The sequence below is a fragment of the Gracilinanus agilis genome, chromosome 2, assembly GCF_016433145.1.
Source record: "Gracilinanus agilis isolate LMUSP501 chromosome 2, AgileGrace, whole genome shotgun sequence".
NCBI lineage: Eukaryota > Metazoa > Chordata > Mammalia > Didelphimorphia > Didelphidae > Gracilinanus > Gracilinanus agilis.
The window spans coordinates 163,441,281-163,461,378 of NC_058131.1; the positions used below are offsets into that span (position 1 = coordinate 163,441,281).

The following is a 20,098-nucleotide window of genomic DNA, read 5'->3' on the forward strand; positions in this document are numbered from 1 at the left end:
GGGGGAGAGAGAGACAGAGCAAGAGAGGAGGAGGGAGAAAGGAATGGAGTTTGGGAGGGGGGAAAGGGATACAGAGAGAGAGATAAGGGTGGAAGAGAGGGAGAGAAGGGAGTGATGAAGTGGAAAAAGAACTAATCTTAGAAATCAGAGATACCTGGATTTGAATTCCTCATTTACCACATATTCAAGCCTAGTCAAATTACTTAGCCTCTCTCATCCAACTATCTCATCCACCAAACAGGGGTAATACTTTGAGGTAAGGACCAAAAGGACATTGTATCAGATGAATTACATGTATGTAAAGCCTCTGCATATATGCAAATGATTCTATAAATGGGCATTGTTGTCAACAGACCTTTATGACCATTCCCCTTCTCTGACCCTCGTTTTCTTATTTTATTGACATTACATTACAAAATTAGCATAAGAGAATGGAGAATGGGACTACATATTAATTAACAGCTTGAATTTTATTTTATAGGATCATGAAAGGGTCCTTAGCAATTATTTATTCTAACTCTTTTATTTCACAAATAAACACAGCCAGAGAGGTTAAACAATTTGCCTAAGATCATACAAGCTTGCAGATCATAATAACAATAGCTATATAGAATGAATCAGGGATTGTCAATCATTTTTCATACATTGTCTCATTTGATCCTTAAAATAATCCTCTGAGGTAGGTATTACAAGGGTCGTCAATGTGGTTAAGCATCTACTACCCATATTCTAATTTTAAATGGTTTCCTGTGGCACCAAGACGTTAGCTTGACTGCAAGTTGACTCTATCTATATGTCAAGCTGCCTCTTCTCATCCCCATTTTACAGATGAGACTTAAAGTGGTTAGTGATTTACTAAATACGATCCTCTTGGTAATAGGGGCAGAACCCAAGCTTTCTCCACCCAAATTGAGTATCCTTTTCACCATTATCATGATGTTTTTCTAACTACATTGAAATGCCAATATGGTAGCAAGTATCTGCTTAAAATGGAAGGGTGGGGTAGGAAAAAGAACCTCTACATATCATAAAAAACATGGTACTTTCTGATTGTCAGGAGGGCCCTTGAGGGAAGGAGAAGCGCTTTCTTCAGAAAGCAAGAAAAGGTCAAGAGACAGATGATGAATCAAATTTGTGCTTATGGGATAAATCTCAACTTAGTCATCACCTGACCCTTGTTCTCTAGAACCCCCAGGTGAACCCAAAATATCAACACAATACCACTTGAGCATTTAATACTTAGAATAGCTATAACAAGTCTATGTAGCACTGCGTCCCTGGGTATTGAATTAGGGCCTCCTTGACCTGTAACTAAAAAACTCAGGGGGGAAAATCTAAATATGACCCAAAATGTGGCTACTTGTACTTGACCTGACAAATATTCTGAAAAGTTCATTATTCATGCAGCAAGTGATCTGACAAGATCTGGGATTTTATAGTTTCTCACTAGAAAACTCTAGTCCAGCTTGCTTGTTCCTCTTTTGTCATTGATTCCAAAGATTTTTTTAACCACAGGGGCCTTAATGTGATATTTCACAATGAACAGACTTTCTCCCACTACTAGAATGAATATTAGGAACTTAACTCTAAATCTTTTTATTAGGAACTTATTAGGAAATATTAGGAACTTATCTCTAAATCTATCAGAGTGAAACCAAGAATGTTAACATACGTATATATGTGTGTGTGTGTGTGTGTGTGTATGCACATATATATGCATGTGTATGCATATATATATATGTATGTATGTATGTATGTATGTATAAAAAGGGAAAAGAGAATGAGAAAGTTGGTGCTTCTGAACCTGTCCTTCTGTGCAATGATTTAAGTGGTTTTGATAAAAATGACTAATTTAAAGACAGGGCAGCCAAACCTCCTTTTTCATGCCAAGACTCTGTCCAGGAGTAAAAGAGTCCTATGGCCTATCATTCCATGAACTGTTTTTAATTAATTTAACAAGATTTGTTTTCACTATTTTTCAGGGCAGTAGTTTGGCATGAATTTTAGGTAAAAAGAAAAGGATTTTTAAAAAAAGAAAGTGGGGTTTCTGCTAGGAAAATAGCTGGAATCTTTAGATGAAAGCAAACCAAATCTTTAGGATCAGTGTTGGTCCAATATACCGTATATACACACATAGAGGAGTAAAAAGGCTGGGGAGGGCTAGACATAGAGGGGAAGAAGGCTATATAACTCGTTAAAAATAAGGATCACAAATTGCAGGAATTACCATCTGATCTAATATTTTATGTTTTTTAAACCAAAATTGTCACTCTTGCAGAGAAACAGAAGTGTAGAAAGGCAGTGATGAGAAAACATTTGAAGCATATTAGGGAGTATGTGTTTTGTAAGAAAAAGCCAAATATGAATGAAATCTTAAAAAAAAAAAACTTTTTTTTTACCGCAGGCTGTGAATTCTTCTAGAAAATCTGTGTCCTTATGTCATAATCAAAGAGAAAGCTAAAAATGTTGTTCCCAAGAGGACATATGGTGACTCTCCAGGTCTCTGTGGTGCCTCTCTGCTGTCCCTAGAGTAGGGGTGTCTTTAGAAATGTTCCTAAGCCCTGTAGGTGGAGCACATTTGGATTCCCATGGCAGGACCCTCTCCTGTCTCTATCTCTAGCTGTAAGCTACCAAGAACTGGAGAATTCATTTCTCTCCAGATTGCCAGAACTCATAAGCAGGAGCAGAAACACACACTTAGCATTTTAGGGAAAGGAAGACAGTGTTTGACAAAAGTGCGATAAGTTCTTCCTGCCCTGAGTGAACAGGAGCTAAAACTCTGCTGGACTGAAATCTTGGCTGAAGCATGGTCTGACATAAATGGGCTAGAATCATAGCATAGTCTTAGAAGCAGATGGGTCAGGGGGCAGCCAGGTGGCTCAGTAGAGTAAGAACTAGGCCTGGAAATGGGAGGTAGGTTCAAATCTGCTCTTGGATAGTTCTTAGCTATGAGACCCTGAGAACAAGTCACTTAACCCCAACTGTCTAGGCTTTGCCATTCTTTAGTCCTATAACCAATACATAGTATTGATTCGAAGACAGAAAGATTAAAAAAAGTTTTTTTATATAGACCTTATAGACCTTCAAAAATCCATTCCCCTCATTTTATGGATGAGGAGACTGAGACACAATGAGGGCTTGTCTAGGGTCACAAAGCTAGAGAGGGTATGAGGGTATTTGAACCAAAGTCTAAGAGTCTAGTTCCCTAACCAGGATGCCAAGTTAGCTCTTTCAGGACTTAAAGATATGGTTAATCTTTGGCTATAAAATGGTGTCTACACATACACATACACATCATTAAAACTGCTAAGTACTAGGTTTATTCTACCCAACAATAGAAAGATGAGTTGCAAGTCTCATACAATTTAATTTTCTGGTCACTTCTATTATTTTCTAAGTTGCATCTAAATATATACAATCAAAGACAACTTTTTATTAAAATTAATAGAAATAAACTATATTCAAATAAGATTAAAAAAACCATGTCATCAATATGGAATGTGCAAGGTGAAAAGGGATTTTTTTTTACTCTTCAGGTGGTCAGAGATAACTTGTGTATAATGGGCCTTTTTTTTCTATGCCCCTTATTTAATTATTGTTTCACAGAAGGTTCTATTTTTACCTTTTGTAAGTAAAGCACTGTTCCCTTCAGTACAGCATAAAAGGTCTTCCACCCTCGCTTTCCTCTTGGAGCTAAAAAGAAAACAAAATAAATGGGAAAAATCTTACTTGAAGTCAGTTGGCATTTGAGAAAGACAATTAACATCTTTAGCATTTCTCTGTTCAATGTGGTGATTAAGATTCAAAGTGCACCATTTGCTGCTAGAGACAAAATAAACCCCCCCACATGGTAGATGAGAAAATGACTTAAAGAATCTTTATTTTTCAGAGAGAGCATTCCCGGGCATAGCAAAAGCTGCTAGGGAAAGAGATTTGGTACAATAACTCAAGATAGAACTTTGTGCATTGTTGGGAAGTTATTAGAAAAAAAGCAAAAAGGAAAAATAACCAAAGAAAGGTGTTAAAAATATCTCCTAGAAATTCCTGTCTTTTTACAGTAACAGTACCTTTGCTAGTCTTTTAATCTTTTCCTGAATGTTTAAGGCTTACAATAAACCCAGTTTAGAGTTGTAGTTTTACAGCTACAAGGGGCTTTAGATGTAGTCTAGTCTCTTATTTTTAAAGTTTTATAGATGTCTTGTAATTTTACCCTATAGTTGTTCCCTCACTCCCTTGTGATAAAGAAAAAATAATTAAGAAAAAATAACACAGAACTGTGTGGGTTTCCCATCATTCTAACAAGAAGTTTGAAGTGTTTGACCATTTAGAATACTTCAACAAATAAAAAAAGCAAAAGCCTGGCAGAAAAAAAACTCTTTTAAATTGTCAATATTTCATCTTAATAATTATTAGTGGCTGATTATTTTGTGAATTTATGAATAGCTGACTAAAATGTTCAGATCAACTTTATTTTCAATCCATTATTATTACTGTTTATTATTATTATAATTATCTAATATTTCTATTAGTGATAGTAAACACAATAATTATAATTGTTTTGTTTGGACCAGTGGGCCTGTGATTTAGTTGATTAAAATGGAATTCTAAAGGGAGGAAATTCCTCTTCTTGATACAAGTTAGCACCTTCTCTGCAACCTGTAATCAATCAATAAACATTTAATAGGTACCTAATATGTGCCAGGCACTCTAAATTCTGGAATATTTGGAGAGCTACTTAGCTTCCCTGGCTTCCTTCAAGTCTCAACTAAAATCTTACATTCTTCAAGAAACTTTTCTCAGTCTGTCTCAATTTTAGTGCTTTCTCAGGAGCAGCTAGATGGCTTGGTGGATAGAGAGTCAGGCCTAGAGACAGGAGGTCCTGGGTTCAATTCGGCCTCAGACACTTCCTATCTGTGTGATGCTGGACAAGTCACTTGATCCCAGTTGCCTAAAGCCTTACTATTCTTCTGTCTTAGAAAAGATAATAAGGTAGAAGGCAGGTTAAAAAAAATCTTAGTGCTTTCCCTCTGAGGCTACCTTCAATTAATCCTGTTATCAAGGTTCTCATCTGGAAAGTGAGCCAGAGATGGAAATGGCAAACCCCTCCAGTATCTTTGACAAGAAAACCCCAAATGGGGTTATGAAGAGTTAATCCGGACTAGGGAAGTAAGAGGGAAAGTGAAATTTCCTTGGTGCCCCAGCCAATATGTCATGGAATCATCGGGTTATTGATTTAGACCTAGAGGAGATCCCAAAGTCTATGGACTCAATGCAATTATTGTGGTGGATGAGAAAAACTGAGGCCCAGAAAAGTTAGGAGACTAACAGGTAATACAGGTAGTATGTGGCAGTCAGTATTTCAATCCAGGTTTTCTGATGACTGTTGAAGTTCAGAACTTGAGCTCAGATCTGACTACAAGCCTAAGCCCTCTCTCCACCAGGTTATATTATGAAACTATTGCAATGATTTTTATAAGCAACAGCATTAAGAAGACATTTACAAACAAGACAAGAAGTCTCAAACATAAAGTTCTCAAATCTTATTAAAAATCAATCAATCACATCTTTCTCATACATTAATATCTCAGTAAGTATTATAGAATTGGGAACAATATCAGATATGATAGCTCCCTTTGTAAGATACTTCACAACTTTAATTTTCTCTTTTACTTATATTTTCTACTGGGAGAGGAGGAAGTTTCAATTGATCATATTTCCATTTTTAAGAGTTTTGTTTTAGAATTTACTGTACTCTATTGACTATTTTTTCCCCATGTAACTTTGCACAACCATGGACAGCATCTTTTAAAATCTGGAAGCTTAAGATATACTGGGCATCAAGATCATAAGAAATTAACAAAAATTGAATATAATAATAATAGTCAACAGAGCATAAAAATTTTATCATTTTCAAATTCTTTGTTCACAACAACCCTGAGACAAAGTCAGTTCTAAAATTATTAGTTCCTTTTGAAAAATGAGGGAAACAAGTCCAGATGAGTCATACAATTTACCCACATGTTCTAACTCCAAACCCAACAGATATCAAATATACGTCTATTGCCTCCCAAACTCTTGATATATATGCTCTTCTTTTATACTTGGGGAGTATATTAGAGTTGAGTTTCCGGATCTTTGTTTGAAAGTTTGAAACTGATGTCTTGCATTTTAACATTTCAGTTTATCTCTTATTTCATTCATCTTAGCTACTTATATAGAAATATTTACAGTAAAACAAACCTCCCAAGAATATGAAGAATAGAGAGCTGGTTTCAAAACTTATCTCTGATGCTTACTACTTCCTGTGTGATCCTGGGTAAATTTAATCTCTCTAGGCCTCAGTTTCATCATCTATAAAATGAGGGGCTTGAGATGGATGGCTTCTGAAATCTCTTCTAGCTCTAGATATATTTCCAATATTAATGATAATATCATATGGTAAGCTGAGGGCACATCATCTATCAGTAAGCATATTAAATGACTGAAAGAAAGAAAAACCAAATTTTGGATTCAAATGATACATTAAGACCCCGTCCCTGACAAGTCTATTAAAGGGTTCAAAGATGTTTAACATTAGGCCTATAATAAATTATAAAAAAAATAGAGACCTAATAAATGTATTGAATTTAGAAAAGCCATTAATGATGCCTTACTTGACATCAGAGAATTCATGGTGAAAAGAAGCTATGAAAACTAAAGGCATGTGGAAAAACCTTAGGCAATAGTGGTTTTGGGTCAGTTGCTTTATTTGCAAAATGAGAAGGGTGAATCTTAGAGTCTTTTCCAGTTCTAAACCAATCAAAGGAAACAATCCTTAGGTATCTAGAAAAGAGGAAAATAAAGGTTAAACCTATCTATATCCAGTTGGTCAGTTTAATTGCATGACAAAAAAAGGAGAGCTCACCTCTTAATTCTAAAATCTGTACCCTATTCATCTTATGAATGTTGAAAAGTCAGTAAGTATTTAGATTGGGAAGAAACCATAGAAAAGAGTGTTTCATTTGAAGCTCAACTCTTATTCTACATATCAGGCAATTTATAAAAGGAGAAATGATGTAAAGTTTTCTGGGGATCTTAGCTTTATAGTTGGAAAAGACCTCAGAGGTCATTTAGTCCAACCATCTTGATTTTAGAGGTGAGGAAACTGAGTACATGTACACACATACACATATACTATTTGTAAACCTTAAAGTGTTGTATAAATTTTAGCCACTATTATTAGGTAATTTAATACATTTGTAGAATGGACTTATCTCTTCTTCAGCTGAATTCACACACAATTTACAACTGTTACAAATGATAAGGCAAATGGATTTGTACTGTGTGTATTATGGATGCAAATTTTTTTGTTTGTGGAACCCCTTGTTTGACCACTGGGTACCATGGCACAGTCTGAAAAATCTTGTTTCTGATGGACTGAGAAACAACGAAACTGGCTCCCATACTATGTCATTATTAAGTCCATGACTTCAATAAAAGTCTATAGGAACAGAACTCAGAAGAGAAGAGGTTCTCCTTGCAATGAATATTGGGTAAGTATAATGGATGGCAGTTAAAAAACGCAGGATCACTTCTTCCTCCTTTATATTTATGTGCCAATACAATCTTTTTCAGAAGATCTGGGTGTATAAGTATTTCAGCTTAGAAATAAAAGAAACTTTCTCTTTTGGTTTATAGAGGGTCTTGGAGATTGTCCAATGCAACAGCACATGTTATGATAAAAATTTATAGTTTATTAAAAATTAAATGTACTTTTGGAATTTCATTAGACATATTGCTTACTAATGATAATAATCCTTTATAATAAGTGCAGGGCTTCAATTTTTGAATACTTTAACATATTTCATTTAATATGTTAAGATTATAACTTTAGAATCGAAAAGGACATTAAAGGTCATTTAGTTTAACACCCCCACCAACCCATTTTATATATGAGGAAAAGAAGCCCAAAGAAGTTAAGTGACTTCTTTAAGGTCACAAAGGAAGTACAACAGGAATCTGAGCCCAAGCCCTCTGATTCAAATATATGCTTGTTCCTACTGTACCACATTGATTTTTGCAACTCTCTCAAGTAGAATATAAACTCCTTGAAGACAAGGACCATTGACTTTTTTTGGTCTTTTTTATACCCTGTGCTTAGAACAGCATCATACATAACAGGCACTAATCAAATGCTTACTGAAAAGTTGGAATAGTAAGGTAGATAGAGCAAAGAAAGAAATTCTCATTTCATAGATAAGGTAATTGTAACAGAGATGTTTAAATAATTTGCTCATATCTAAGTGGCAAGTTATCAGTAGAAACTAGACAAGAAACCAAGTCTTTGGAGTTATATCCCTGGCTCCTTTTGTATAAATTGGCTGAGTGCTTCTTATTCTTATGTTTAGATTAAATGTGAAACTATATTTAACATGGACTTTGCAGTGACCAAAAAAATATTTTAAAAAATAATTTCAGCCCAAACACAATTGTCAAACCTTTTCTCATTAGGTACTCAAGCAATCTGGGCTTACAGAATCATGTGTATGTCCGTCTCCTTTATAGCACGCAGATGCTCATTTCAGTACCACACTGAGCTATCCACCTGTCGAAAAGGAGTCAAAACATTTGCTCCGTGGGCCTTTGGAGGAAGTAAAAACCATCTCCTTCTGTTGGCACACAATCCCGCGACCTGCTGCTAAAGCATCTACGTACCCAGCAGAAGGTAATAGGCAGAAAGAGAGAAATACATTGTTAAATGTGTCTGAATCTCTACTTGACTATGACTGTGCACTTGCACAAATGTCAAATTAGAACAACTTCAAAATGAAGGTAACAATATAACATGCAATCATTTACAGTGAAAAATTATATTGTGATAAAGTAGACACAGGCAACATGATGGAAGGAAAGGAATATTGCAGGAGACAGGAAACTGAGGTCTAGGACCCGATTCACCTGTGGATAGCATGGGATCTCGGGCGAATCACTGAAGCTGCCTGAGATACCTACTAACTAACCTAGAGGTCTCTTCTGGAGGAGGCCCTATCATTTTATTCCTCAGTCCTCCGGCCTCTAACAGGAGCGTCCCCAAGAGAAGAGGGAAGGTACTGTCGAGAAGGCAGCTATGCCTAACTTTGTCAAGTAGAGGCATCCGCACCACCGTACTGCCTATGCCCAAGAACTTGGGGAGCTCATAGCACAGCCTGGCAGAGCAGACTTCTCCAGGTATATACTAAGGGGAACACAAGAAAGCCAAGAAGGAATACTAAATCTCCAGAATGACAATGCTGTAACATGGAAAGGTCTAACCAGACTTCCTTACTCCCTCCTTCAGGTATTTTCAGCTCTATAATGAACTACAACAAAATACCATCCAAGAGGCAAAATTCATTGATGATGATGATGATGATGATGGTGCCAGAGAAAGGCTGATATTTTCACCAGGGCTAATGGCAGCAGATGCTGCCTCTCCCCTCTAACAGTTCAAATGCCATGTCTTTCATATTATGATTTAAACTTTCCACTTTCTCTAGGCAATTCTCCTTGGTTTGAACAAGGTGCCCCCACAACAAATACCCTCTAATCTATTTTTCCTCTTTCCAACTTCTGTTGGTGTTGTCTTCCCCCGAGGGCAGGGACTTTTTTTCATTTATACTCTCAGCATTCAGCACAGTGCTTGGCACATAATTTAATAAACATATATTGAATTAAACTTAATGACTTCTTCAAGTTCTTTCAAAGTCTGAACTTAAATCTGAAGTTTCCTCTTTTTTTTTAAAGCATTTCAGTTTTCCATAAATGTCAGCAAGATCTAAATATGACAAACACAAAATTTAAGAATTTTTTCCAAGAGGAAATTCAATCCTTTAATATCATGATGTTCACCTCAAGTCAATAGGTATTAAATATGTACAATCTGATAAGTTCTGTGTAGTTGGCTATCTACAAAGCAATAGAAGATATGGTCCTTGTTCTCAAGGTTCTTACAGTGAAGTTGTGCAAGACAGTTTTTGTAAAACAAGAAGGAAATACATGGCAGCATATAATCACATATAAGACTATGTCTAAGATGTAGATCGTTCTAGAATGGAATTCAGAGAAGGGAGAGATAGTGTTGAGTAAAAAATCCAGAAAGTTCTTCATATATTTTAGACTATCATCTCTTTGTTTTTTAAAATTGCACAAAAAAGAAAACGTTTCATGATATCTAGTTGTATTTTTACAGAAGTACCTGAAGCCAGAAACACAGACTACGATCACATTAATCAAGCAGGATCTTTCTGCTCTGATCTTTCTTTCCACAACAGCACCGTAGGTCCTAAGCCACAGACTAGTAAATGCTTTCTAAAACTGAAATACTTATCCATTTACCCATATCACAAGTGTACATTCAAGAAGGCTTCATTAATGAAACAAAAAGATCAAATTACGTTTAAAGAATAACAAACTATGGGCCACAAGGTTAGTGTGATAGTGAGGTTCTAGTGAACTAATATGTAATAGATATTTTCTTTTATAACCTTAAAGGAAGCCAGGGAAATAAGTAGGCAGAGAAGAGGAAGAAGAGCATTCAAGGCACAGGAGATAGCCTGGGAAATGTCTGAAGCTTAGAGATGAAGTATTTTGTTTGTGGAACAGCCAAGAGGTCACTGGATCAGAAGAGTATATATTGAGGGGTAGGTAGGTGTAAGAAGACTGGGCAAGTGGGAGGAGGATAGGTTATGAAGGATTTACTATTTTCATTCAGTCAATATTTATTATTTAACTACTTCTGGGTCATTGTACTAAGCACTAGTGGTGAAGCATGGGAGATTATGCAAAAAAAAATTCCTTTTCTATCTTATAGGGTTAGTGGATGGAACAAATAAAGTAATACTGGATCTGCCTGACTAAAATCCAATTTATTCAAGAATTTCATTCTGGTCCTCTTCAAATATAAAGGACAACAATAAACTAATAGCCATTTGAAAACAGTATAGCACAGTAGATAGAATGCTAAACTTGCAGTTAGGAAGCTCTGGGTTCAAATCCTATCTCTATTAATTTATTAGCTGTATAAGCCCCAAGGCTAGGGTCTAGTGAAAAGAAATCTGGACATCTAGCTTCATGCTCTCATCTATTACCTAGAATATTGCAATTGCCCACTTAATTGGATTCTGTGCCTTAAGTCTCTTCCATCATCAATCCATTCTTCACATAGAGTTGACAAAATGGGTTTCCTAAAATGCGAATCCGACTCTCCTTTTCAATAAACTCTAGTAACTTTCTATTATCTCAAGGATCAAATATCATTTTTGTTTGGCCCTCAAACTTTTTCACAACTTGGCCTCAACCTAGCCATACCACACTTTACTACTCTTTCTTTTCTCCACAGTTCAGCCAATTTGACTTTGTTTTAGTTCTGTACTCATGACTTTCCATTTACAGCCTCCATATTTTTGCATGTACTCCATGATTGGAAGGTACTCCCTCTTAATTTCTGTCTCAATCCCTGGTTTCCTTCAGTACTCTGCTCATGGTGAACCAAAGTGGGTAGATGAAGGTTTCATGATGAAGTTGGACTATAGTTAGGTGCAAATAATACTGAAATGATAATAATAACTGATGTTTACCTAATGCTTTAATATTCAAAAAGCACCTGACATACATTATCTTATTTGAGCCTTACAATGAATTTTTCCTATTTTTGAGATAAGAAAATCATATCTCAGAAAAGTAAAGTGATTGACCTACAATAGCCTAACTATAAAGAGCTAAGGGCATAAAGCCAGGTTTTCCTGAGCAGCTAAGTCCAGTCTTCTTTACTATACAACCCTACTTCTTATCAAGCAAACTGGTACGTTTTTAGGAAATCAGAAAGGAGACAGAACAGCTTACAATCCTATGTGAAGAATAGAAGCAGTATTGAGAACGTATGAGGTTGACTTAAGGAATAACAAATCTGGCTAGAAATGAGAGTTCATAAAGGAGAATCATGAGGGAACATGGGACAAGAAAGATGGAACAATATTATACAAGGCCTCCAACAAAAGTTCAGAAGTTCAGGAATGCTTTCTGGGGCAATGAGGATCTAATCACACATTTTCAATCAGGGGAGTAACATAATTAAAATGACTTTTGGGGATACTTCATTAGTGAGCAGGGTAAGATGGAAAAGAAGATCAGAAGTCAAATTAGGAACCTATCACAATATTCTAAGGTTTAGACAAGATGTGGCTGTGGGAATGGGTTGATGACAATTAAATAAGGAAAGGAATGCTGAGAGAGAACCTATTAATTTGAAGCAAAAGAACAAAGGATATATAAAACAATAATGATAATGACTAGAATTTGTATTGTGGTTTATAGTTTGCAAAATGCTGCAACAAGTTTATCTCATTATATAACAAAGGATAACTGAGGTTATAAAGATCCTAATAATTCCTTTGTATGTGGGTAATGATAGTAAGGAGAGAAGAGGAGTAAGTCATTACCCTATTAAGGGAAGAATTATGACAATTTAGTTCAAACTAACCATTTATTATTGAATTCCTTCTAGGGAGAGGAGAGCTAGGAATCCTCTCAATAATCTAATTTCAGGTCTTTAAAAGGTGGTCTTGTCCCTTTGTGTCATTGGGGTATAGAATAATTGAACTGCATCTGAACTTGGATAGAGCACAGCTGTTGATTGGCTTCATGTGATGGCAGATGGCTGAGCTATACAATGTTTGCTGGATGAACAAGGGAGAGCTCAGAAGGCAGCAACCCTTGGCCTTGGATCACTTGCCTCCATGTGGGCTGGAGCATAAGGCTGACATTCATTGGGTATGAATCAGAATTGGGTTAAAAATCTTTCAAAGTTAAGAAATGTAAAGTCAATATTTTACCTTAAAAAAATCTAAGGCTGTTTGTGAACCATATGCACATAACAAGTGAGTAGTATGATGTTGGCAAACAAAAAAGCTAACGTGAATTTGAACTTCATTCAGAGATGCATGACCTCCAGAAATAAGGAGGCGAATTCCCCCACTGTTTCTTGTGCATTCTAGACCACTTCTGGAGTATTTTGCTAAGTTCTAGCTATTAGGGAGGACATTGACAAGCTAAAAAAAGTCCACTGCAAGACAACCAGGGGAGTAAATAGCCTTGAGACCATGAGGTTTGAGGTTTCTCAAGATGCTTAGAGAAAAGTAGGTTCTTCTGATGCCTGTCTTCAGGGGTGAACAAGGGTTATCCTTTGGAAGAAGGATTAGACTTTTTTCTTTTTGGCTCCAAGAGGCAGAAACAGGCACAATGAGTAGATATTGCATAAAGGCAAATTTGGGCTTAATGTCAGGGGTCAACTTCCTTTTAAATAGAATCTTTCAAAAGAGCAATGGGTTGATTTGGGAAGTAGCTCATTATTACCATTGAAAATTTTGAAGAAGAAAAATGGCCAACTATTGACTTGATATATTATATACTTTTGAGATCCAATCCAACTCTGAAATCCTGTGTTTTGGTATCTTTGTATTGTGGTTACCACACACTTTGCTTCTTTGCATGTCTTTGGGGAGCTTATAAACCAATAGTGACTGCTTTGTAAAATCCTCTTCTAAATGGCATTATGAAAATTTTGATACCTAAAATCACATACTCCTTCATATCTACCTACGTAATTCTTCCGTGACAACTTTACAACATAGGCTGGCATTCCCATTCTATGTGGCTGGGACAGAAAAACAGAACTTTAAGAAACTTTTGGAAATATAAGAGTTTTTACTTAATTGTTATTTAATATCTACATAATTCACAGTCTGCAAGTGAAAACCAAATTCTCTCAGAATTAAGCAAATGAAAATGTAACTTTCTAGCTACTGCTCAAATGGAAATTTGGTAGCTTCAGAAAAATTAGAATTTCGAGTTCTCTTGGCAACTTTGAGGTTTTACATTTAATTTCTTTTATCATCTCCTATATCTGAGTCCTTAAAGTTCATTCGAAGAAATCCATTTAGTAACTTACTAAGTCAGAACAAGGAATACATTGCTTGGGTTTAACTATAACCCAACTTCATTATAGAATTGATTAAATTCAGAATTGGGAATAACAGAATAGATTTTCTCTTTCCCCTCTCCTTTTCTCTCTTACAGGATTGGTAATAAATTATACTTAAGTAATATGATAAGAGGGAGGATGAATCAATGGACCCATTCCAGAAAGTCCTATTTTTTTTAAATCTCTCCAAAGAAACTAACTTAAGGTAAAATTTAGAGTTTATAGAGCCCATCTCTTCTTTCTTAATTTCTTTGTAAATATAGTTTCAATAGATTTTGTTTAGGAAAATTAACAAATTTCTTAGCTTTCTAATTTCATACAAATAGTTGAATAATTTCCAAGTCAATAATCTCCTCCCATCTTTTGAATACTCATTATTCTCTGGGGCAGTAGAATATAGTGGAAACTTGGTTCAAGTTTGGAATTTTCATTTGGATAAGTCATTTCCATTCTCTAGACTTTAGCTTTCCTCATATAACAGAAGGAAATTGGAAGTGAAATCTCCAAGGTCACTTCTATTTTTAACATTCTACAATTCTGTCCTTCACCCTATCTACTGTTTCTGATAATTTTCACATAAGATCAGGGTTCATTATGGATAACAGGAAATGTACCATTCCTTCAATTTCTTATTATGCAGATAACTCAAAGTACATTCTTTCAGTGCCCCCCCAATCTTTAATATAAAATTACCTAGTTTCCCTCCAAACAGTAGAGAAATCCAGCAAAGATATATTCTATAGGGAATGGCTAATGAGAAAAAAATACTTCATAGCCTGAAGGTTAACAATTTGGGACCTGTCAGGTCTAGAAGGGAGGGAACTGTGTAAATGGGATTCTTCCATGCAAAACAACTTGTCTTCAATTTTTCAGCACAAATGAAGAAAGACAATCCCAAGGATAATGAAGTTCCAAGCAGTGTAGGACATTCCAAAGTAAATCCCAAACTCTGCTTGAAAATGGAAACAAAGATGTCATCAGCATCAACTTTCCTAAACTGGTATATAATTAGGTTAGGTCTATACTAAGCTTAAAAATGTATGAGTTCCTTGCATTCATGAAGCTGCCAAAACTAGTTGCTTTGTTTTACTGGTGACAGTAGCTAAAAATTGAGCAAAATTATAAATTATTCTAACAGCAAAATAAAGAATAAGTTAACTGGAATGAGAGGTCTTCTAGTTTCATATTATACAGACAGTTGTAGACAGACTCAAGTATATGGCCTTTCTATTCCAAATCAGGATCAAGATGAGTTTAGATAAATTTGTGGATAATAAACTCAAAGACTATTAGGATAATTTAAGTATTTTCTGGCATAGCTCTAATCTTTGAGAATGACAGCATGGAAGAAAACTATCAAATTCTTCCTACCCAGTCTTCTTGGCTCTCACAGTCAAAGAGAGTCTACTGGGTTGAATGAAGAACCAAATCAATATGGCACTGACCATGTATAGTCTGACTAATATGACACTGACCAAAATGGTTTGACTAAATCAATATGGCACTGCTTGAACTCTTTTCATTAAAAACAAAAACAAAAAACAAAAAAACCCTCTTATATTCTGTCTTGGAATCAATATTAAGAATTAGTTCTAAGGCAAAACAGTAGTAAGTTCTGGGCAACTGGGTTCAAGTGATTTGCCCCCAGGGTCACACAGTTAGGAAGTATCTGGGGGCACATTTGAACCCAGGATTCCAGTATTCAGGCCTGATTCTTTATTCAATGAGCCACTTCACTGCCCTTGCTTGTATTCTTTTGTGGCACCAACTGAAACAACAATCAAAGCTGTGGATACTATAAAGGTTTATATATGTGGATCACTTCATCTAAAGCTCAAGAGACTCGGAATTAGAGAGTATACTAGCATCTATTTTGTAATCCTCCAAGGGCAGTGTGACACAGTGGTCAGAGAGCTGATCTCTAAACCAGGAAGTCCCACTTTTCACACATGTTAAACTGTGTGACCTTCAACAAGTCACTTAACATCCTCTCAAAGAGTTGACTCAGGCAACTCTCAAAGAAGCTATGTTGAAAAGGTAACTACCTACACTGGTAGAGAAAATTCCCCGGAGATACCTATGCCAATGAAATCAGAGGTCCAGCAGTTAAAAAAAATCCTGCATTCTTAGTGCCTATTTTAGGAAAAAAGTCAGAGTAATTTGAAAATAATGATATATTTAGTAAACATTTTCAGTATTTCCTGGAAGATTTTGACAGGCCAGGTATTATGCCAACTATTTTAACATAAAGGGAAATAGCAGCCTTTCTTGGCCCACTGGCCAAAATGATAACCCTGGTTGCCTCAAGTTGTTCTTTCTGGAAACATACGTTGTGTGCATTTAGAAAACTGGGAAAGATAAGACGACTGAAGGATCAGGAGACATAAGACGGGTAGTGATATAAGCTGGGTCCAAGGAATGCACAATTTAGACACTTTGGGATATAGTTGCTAATTACTTTCCAGAATGTCTGGACCAATTCACAGCTCCACTGACATTGCATTAATGTACCTGTTTCCCTGACACCTTTCCAAGAATTGTCCTTTTCCCTTTTTCTCATCTTTGTCTGATAAACCTTGAAGTGTCCTTAATTTACATATCTCTAATTATCAGTGATTTGGAGCACTTTTTCTTGTGGTTAATGATAGCTTAGATTTAATGAAAGTGTTGTTTTTTTTTAATTTAAAAAAATGTAAAGGATGAGAGAAGACCTATGAAAATTTGTAACCAGCAGAGAAGGAGCCAGTAGAAAGGAGAAAGAATTGAAATGGAAGAGATCCTTGTGAAAATGGGCCTGATCCTAAAAAGATATGCCAAAGACTTTAAAAGAAACTTGAATAAAGTTATTAAGCATACAATAATGAAACTTAGCATGGTAATTACTAAATAGACTGAGAATATTACAAAAGCTTGATGATAATCAGGCTTAGGGAAAATCTTTGAGTTAAAATTTCTATCACTCTGATATATACTAATATTTATATTAGAAAGTCAGGTTTCATGGGAAAAAGAAAGATGTTTAGTATTAAGGTGTTTGAAATGTGTAAAAGACAGAGCAAAGAAGAAACAGGCAAAACAGGAAAAATCTTTTTTTTCCAATATAGAAGAGGGTAAATTCTGGTAAATATTAAGATACAGTGAAAGGTTATTGTGCCATCTGAGGATCAATCTAAATAAGGATGGAAAAGTTAATAACTTAGAAGATTTAGCTACAAAGGGTCACAAAGTTATTTATGCCCTTTGACCCAGTAATTATTTCACTAGGTCTGTACCCCAAAGAGATCAGAGACAGAAGAAATCAAAATATTTTAACCTGAATCAAAATATTTTAATAGTTCTTTTTTGTGGTGGCAAAGAATTAGAAACTAAGGATATCTCCATCACTCAGGGAAAGGATGAACAAGTTGTGGTATATGTTAATAGTGGAATACTATTGTGCCATAAAGGAATGATGAACAGGATGAGTTCAGAAAAACCTGTAAAAACTTCTATGAACTAATGCAAAGTAAAGCAATCAGAACCAGGAGAACAATGTGTATAATAACAGAAATAAATACTGTGTGATGATCAAATGTGAAGGATTAAACCATTATTAGCAAAGCAAGTCTTAGAGATAACCATAAGGGACTCATGATAAAAATGCTATCCATAGTCAAAGAAGGAACTTTTAGAGTTTTGAGCACACAGCAAAGCATGCCATATTTCCTTCATGAGAGTTTTATTGTATGTGATATGTGAATTCTATCATGACATGAATGATATGGAAATATGTATTACATAAAAGTACAGATATAACCTACAGATTATTCATTGCCTTGGGAAGGGAAAGAGGAAAGAGGGAGAAAACTTGAATTCTGTCAAAAAACAATTATTGAAAATTGCTTCTACATATAACCAAAAAAAACTTTTTTTAAAGATCAGCTAGGGGCTGGTGAATTTTTCAACTTCAGAAATACAAACAGTAATAACAACAACAATAATAGAGTTGTATAGATCTGTTTATAGAGACAGAAGGATTTATGATAGAGATTGGAGACCATGCCAGTGCTGTCAAACCTTCCAGAAAAGGTTGTCTTGAGGGCATCAAGAATTCTCAAAGCAGATTATGCAAGAGAGATTGCAATATATAACATGTAGTTTCCAAAAACTTAAATGTCTAGAAAGTTATCACTTGCTGGTCAGAATTATAGAGCTGTATAAAGCAAGAAGTATTTAAAAGCCTACCATGTACCAAGAACTAAGCTAAGCATTTGGCACTACAAGTATAAGGCCCTGTATATTAGAAGTACAGACCCAAAATATTCCAAAGAATTCAACAAATAAACATTATTGAAACTAAAACATTATCACCAATGAAACCATTGTGCCCAATTGCCTGGATGTCATATTAACCAATAAAAATTGAACCCTTGTAAAAGATGTCACTAAATTAAATACTCATAATTTCTATGAGCAATGAAGTTTTCATATTTGAGGGACCTAGTAAAAGAAATCAAAATCACATGAGAATGGAATAAAGTATATAAATCATCTGAATTATTTTGTCTTCCCAATAAAGCTTTCAGTAAATCTAAAAAAGAAGAGCTTGCATCATTTCTCCCCTCTCAAAAGTTATTTTGTGCACTTGAGCAAGAATAGCCTGCAGAACATTAAACATAAAAAGAATATTAGGGAAGAACTTAAAGGTCAAGAATATCAAGAGAACTAAGGAAAAAAATATGAAGGAAGTCTAGGAGTACCAGATCTCAATCTATACTGTTAAGTGTTAATCATCAAAATAATCTGATACTGGCTAAGAAATAGAGTAGTAGATCAATGGAATAAATTAGGAAATCAACATAGTATAGTTAATGACAATAGTGACCTAGTGTTGGATAAACCCAGAGATCCAGACTATTGATTTCAACTCAAGATTTCCTGACTCCAGGTTCAAGTACCTTATCCACTGTATTATCACATTATCATTCTCAATCACTACTATAATTACATTATATTTTTACATATTTTGTTATTATTGTGATTAGTTTTAATTACATATTGTTTATGTTTATACTTTTTAGTATTATTAATAATGTGCTGCACTACTGTTGTGGTCACTATTATTCTAATTTTTTAGATGAGGAGAATAATACTTTGGTAAAGTAAGTTACCCAAAGTCCCACAGCTAGCAAGTATCAAAAGATAAGATTTGAATCAACTCCCCAACTTCATGTGCAGCACTCCATACATTATACCATACTTCATACAATTAATTAAAATTTGGCACCAATGTTCTCTACTACTGTGTAAAGTGACTGTAATCTGCTTCAGTGGAGAAAATATTCACCTCCTCAAAATCAAGCATCTTTGAAATATTGAGGAGACCAAGGAAAAAGACAATAGAGGGAATATTTATATCAAAATTAGGCTCCAGATGCACAACCAAAGAGAAAGTACTAGAAAAAAGGAATAGGAATTTCATGTTTGAAAGCCAGCTGAGGCTTTCCACAGATAGCATCAATTCTGAGCATTTTTCAGTTCCTTGCATATAGATGTTTTTAGGGGGATAGTTGATTGTACTGGGAAGTCTAATGGAGTATAGAGGAGGAAGAAAATCTGGGTTTTAATCCCAGTTCGGGGAAAATTCTTTCCTCATTGAACCTCAGTCTCAATATCTATAAAATGGGAGTAGATGAGCTCTAAGGACCAGATCTGAAATACCATGAATCCTGTGTTTATGAAGCTGATAAGTACTTTTCTCCTCCCTTCACATGAAATAGTTTTTCTATAAAGTAACAAAGCGTGATGGTTGAGTCACTTTTCATCTTCTATGAAGCAAGAGGAAATAGACTTAAGAGAAAATTCTGCAAGATTCAAATAATGAATGCCAATATTTCCTAAGTCTTCTGTAATTATCTGAGTAAGAGGGGCCCTGGGCCCCAGAATATGGTTGTTTTTATTATTTGAAATTAATTTATTCAAAATAGATTTAGTGATCATTTCCATTATGTAGAAAAAAGTCCTGGAAACTGGAAATCATCCTTGTCCTGGTAGAGCTCATTGGCTTGTAAGAAAATAAGATAACTATAATACTACAAAATTATATATCTACATCTATATATA

General features: G+C 35.2%; 1 protein-coding gene across 1 annotated transcript in view; it reads right to left on the reverse strand.

Moving 5' to 3' along the window:
* The window catches only part of PSD3 (pleckstrin and Sec7 domain containing 3), a 377,954-nt gene that overhangs the window by 64,798 nt on the left and 293,058 nt on the right, over nucleotides 1-20,098 (reverse strand). Inside the window, exon 10 of the mRNA XM_044659529.1 lies at nucleotides 3,623-3,693. Within this exon, the coding sequence (XP_044515464.1) occupies nucleotides 3,623-3,693 (71 nt within the window). The remainder of the gene's footprint in view (nucleotides 1-3,622; nucleotides 3,694-20,098) is intronic.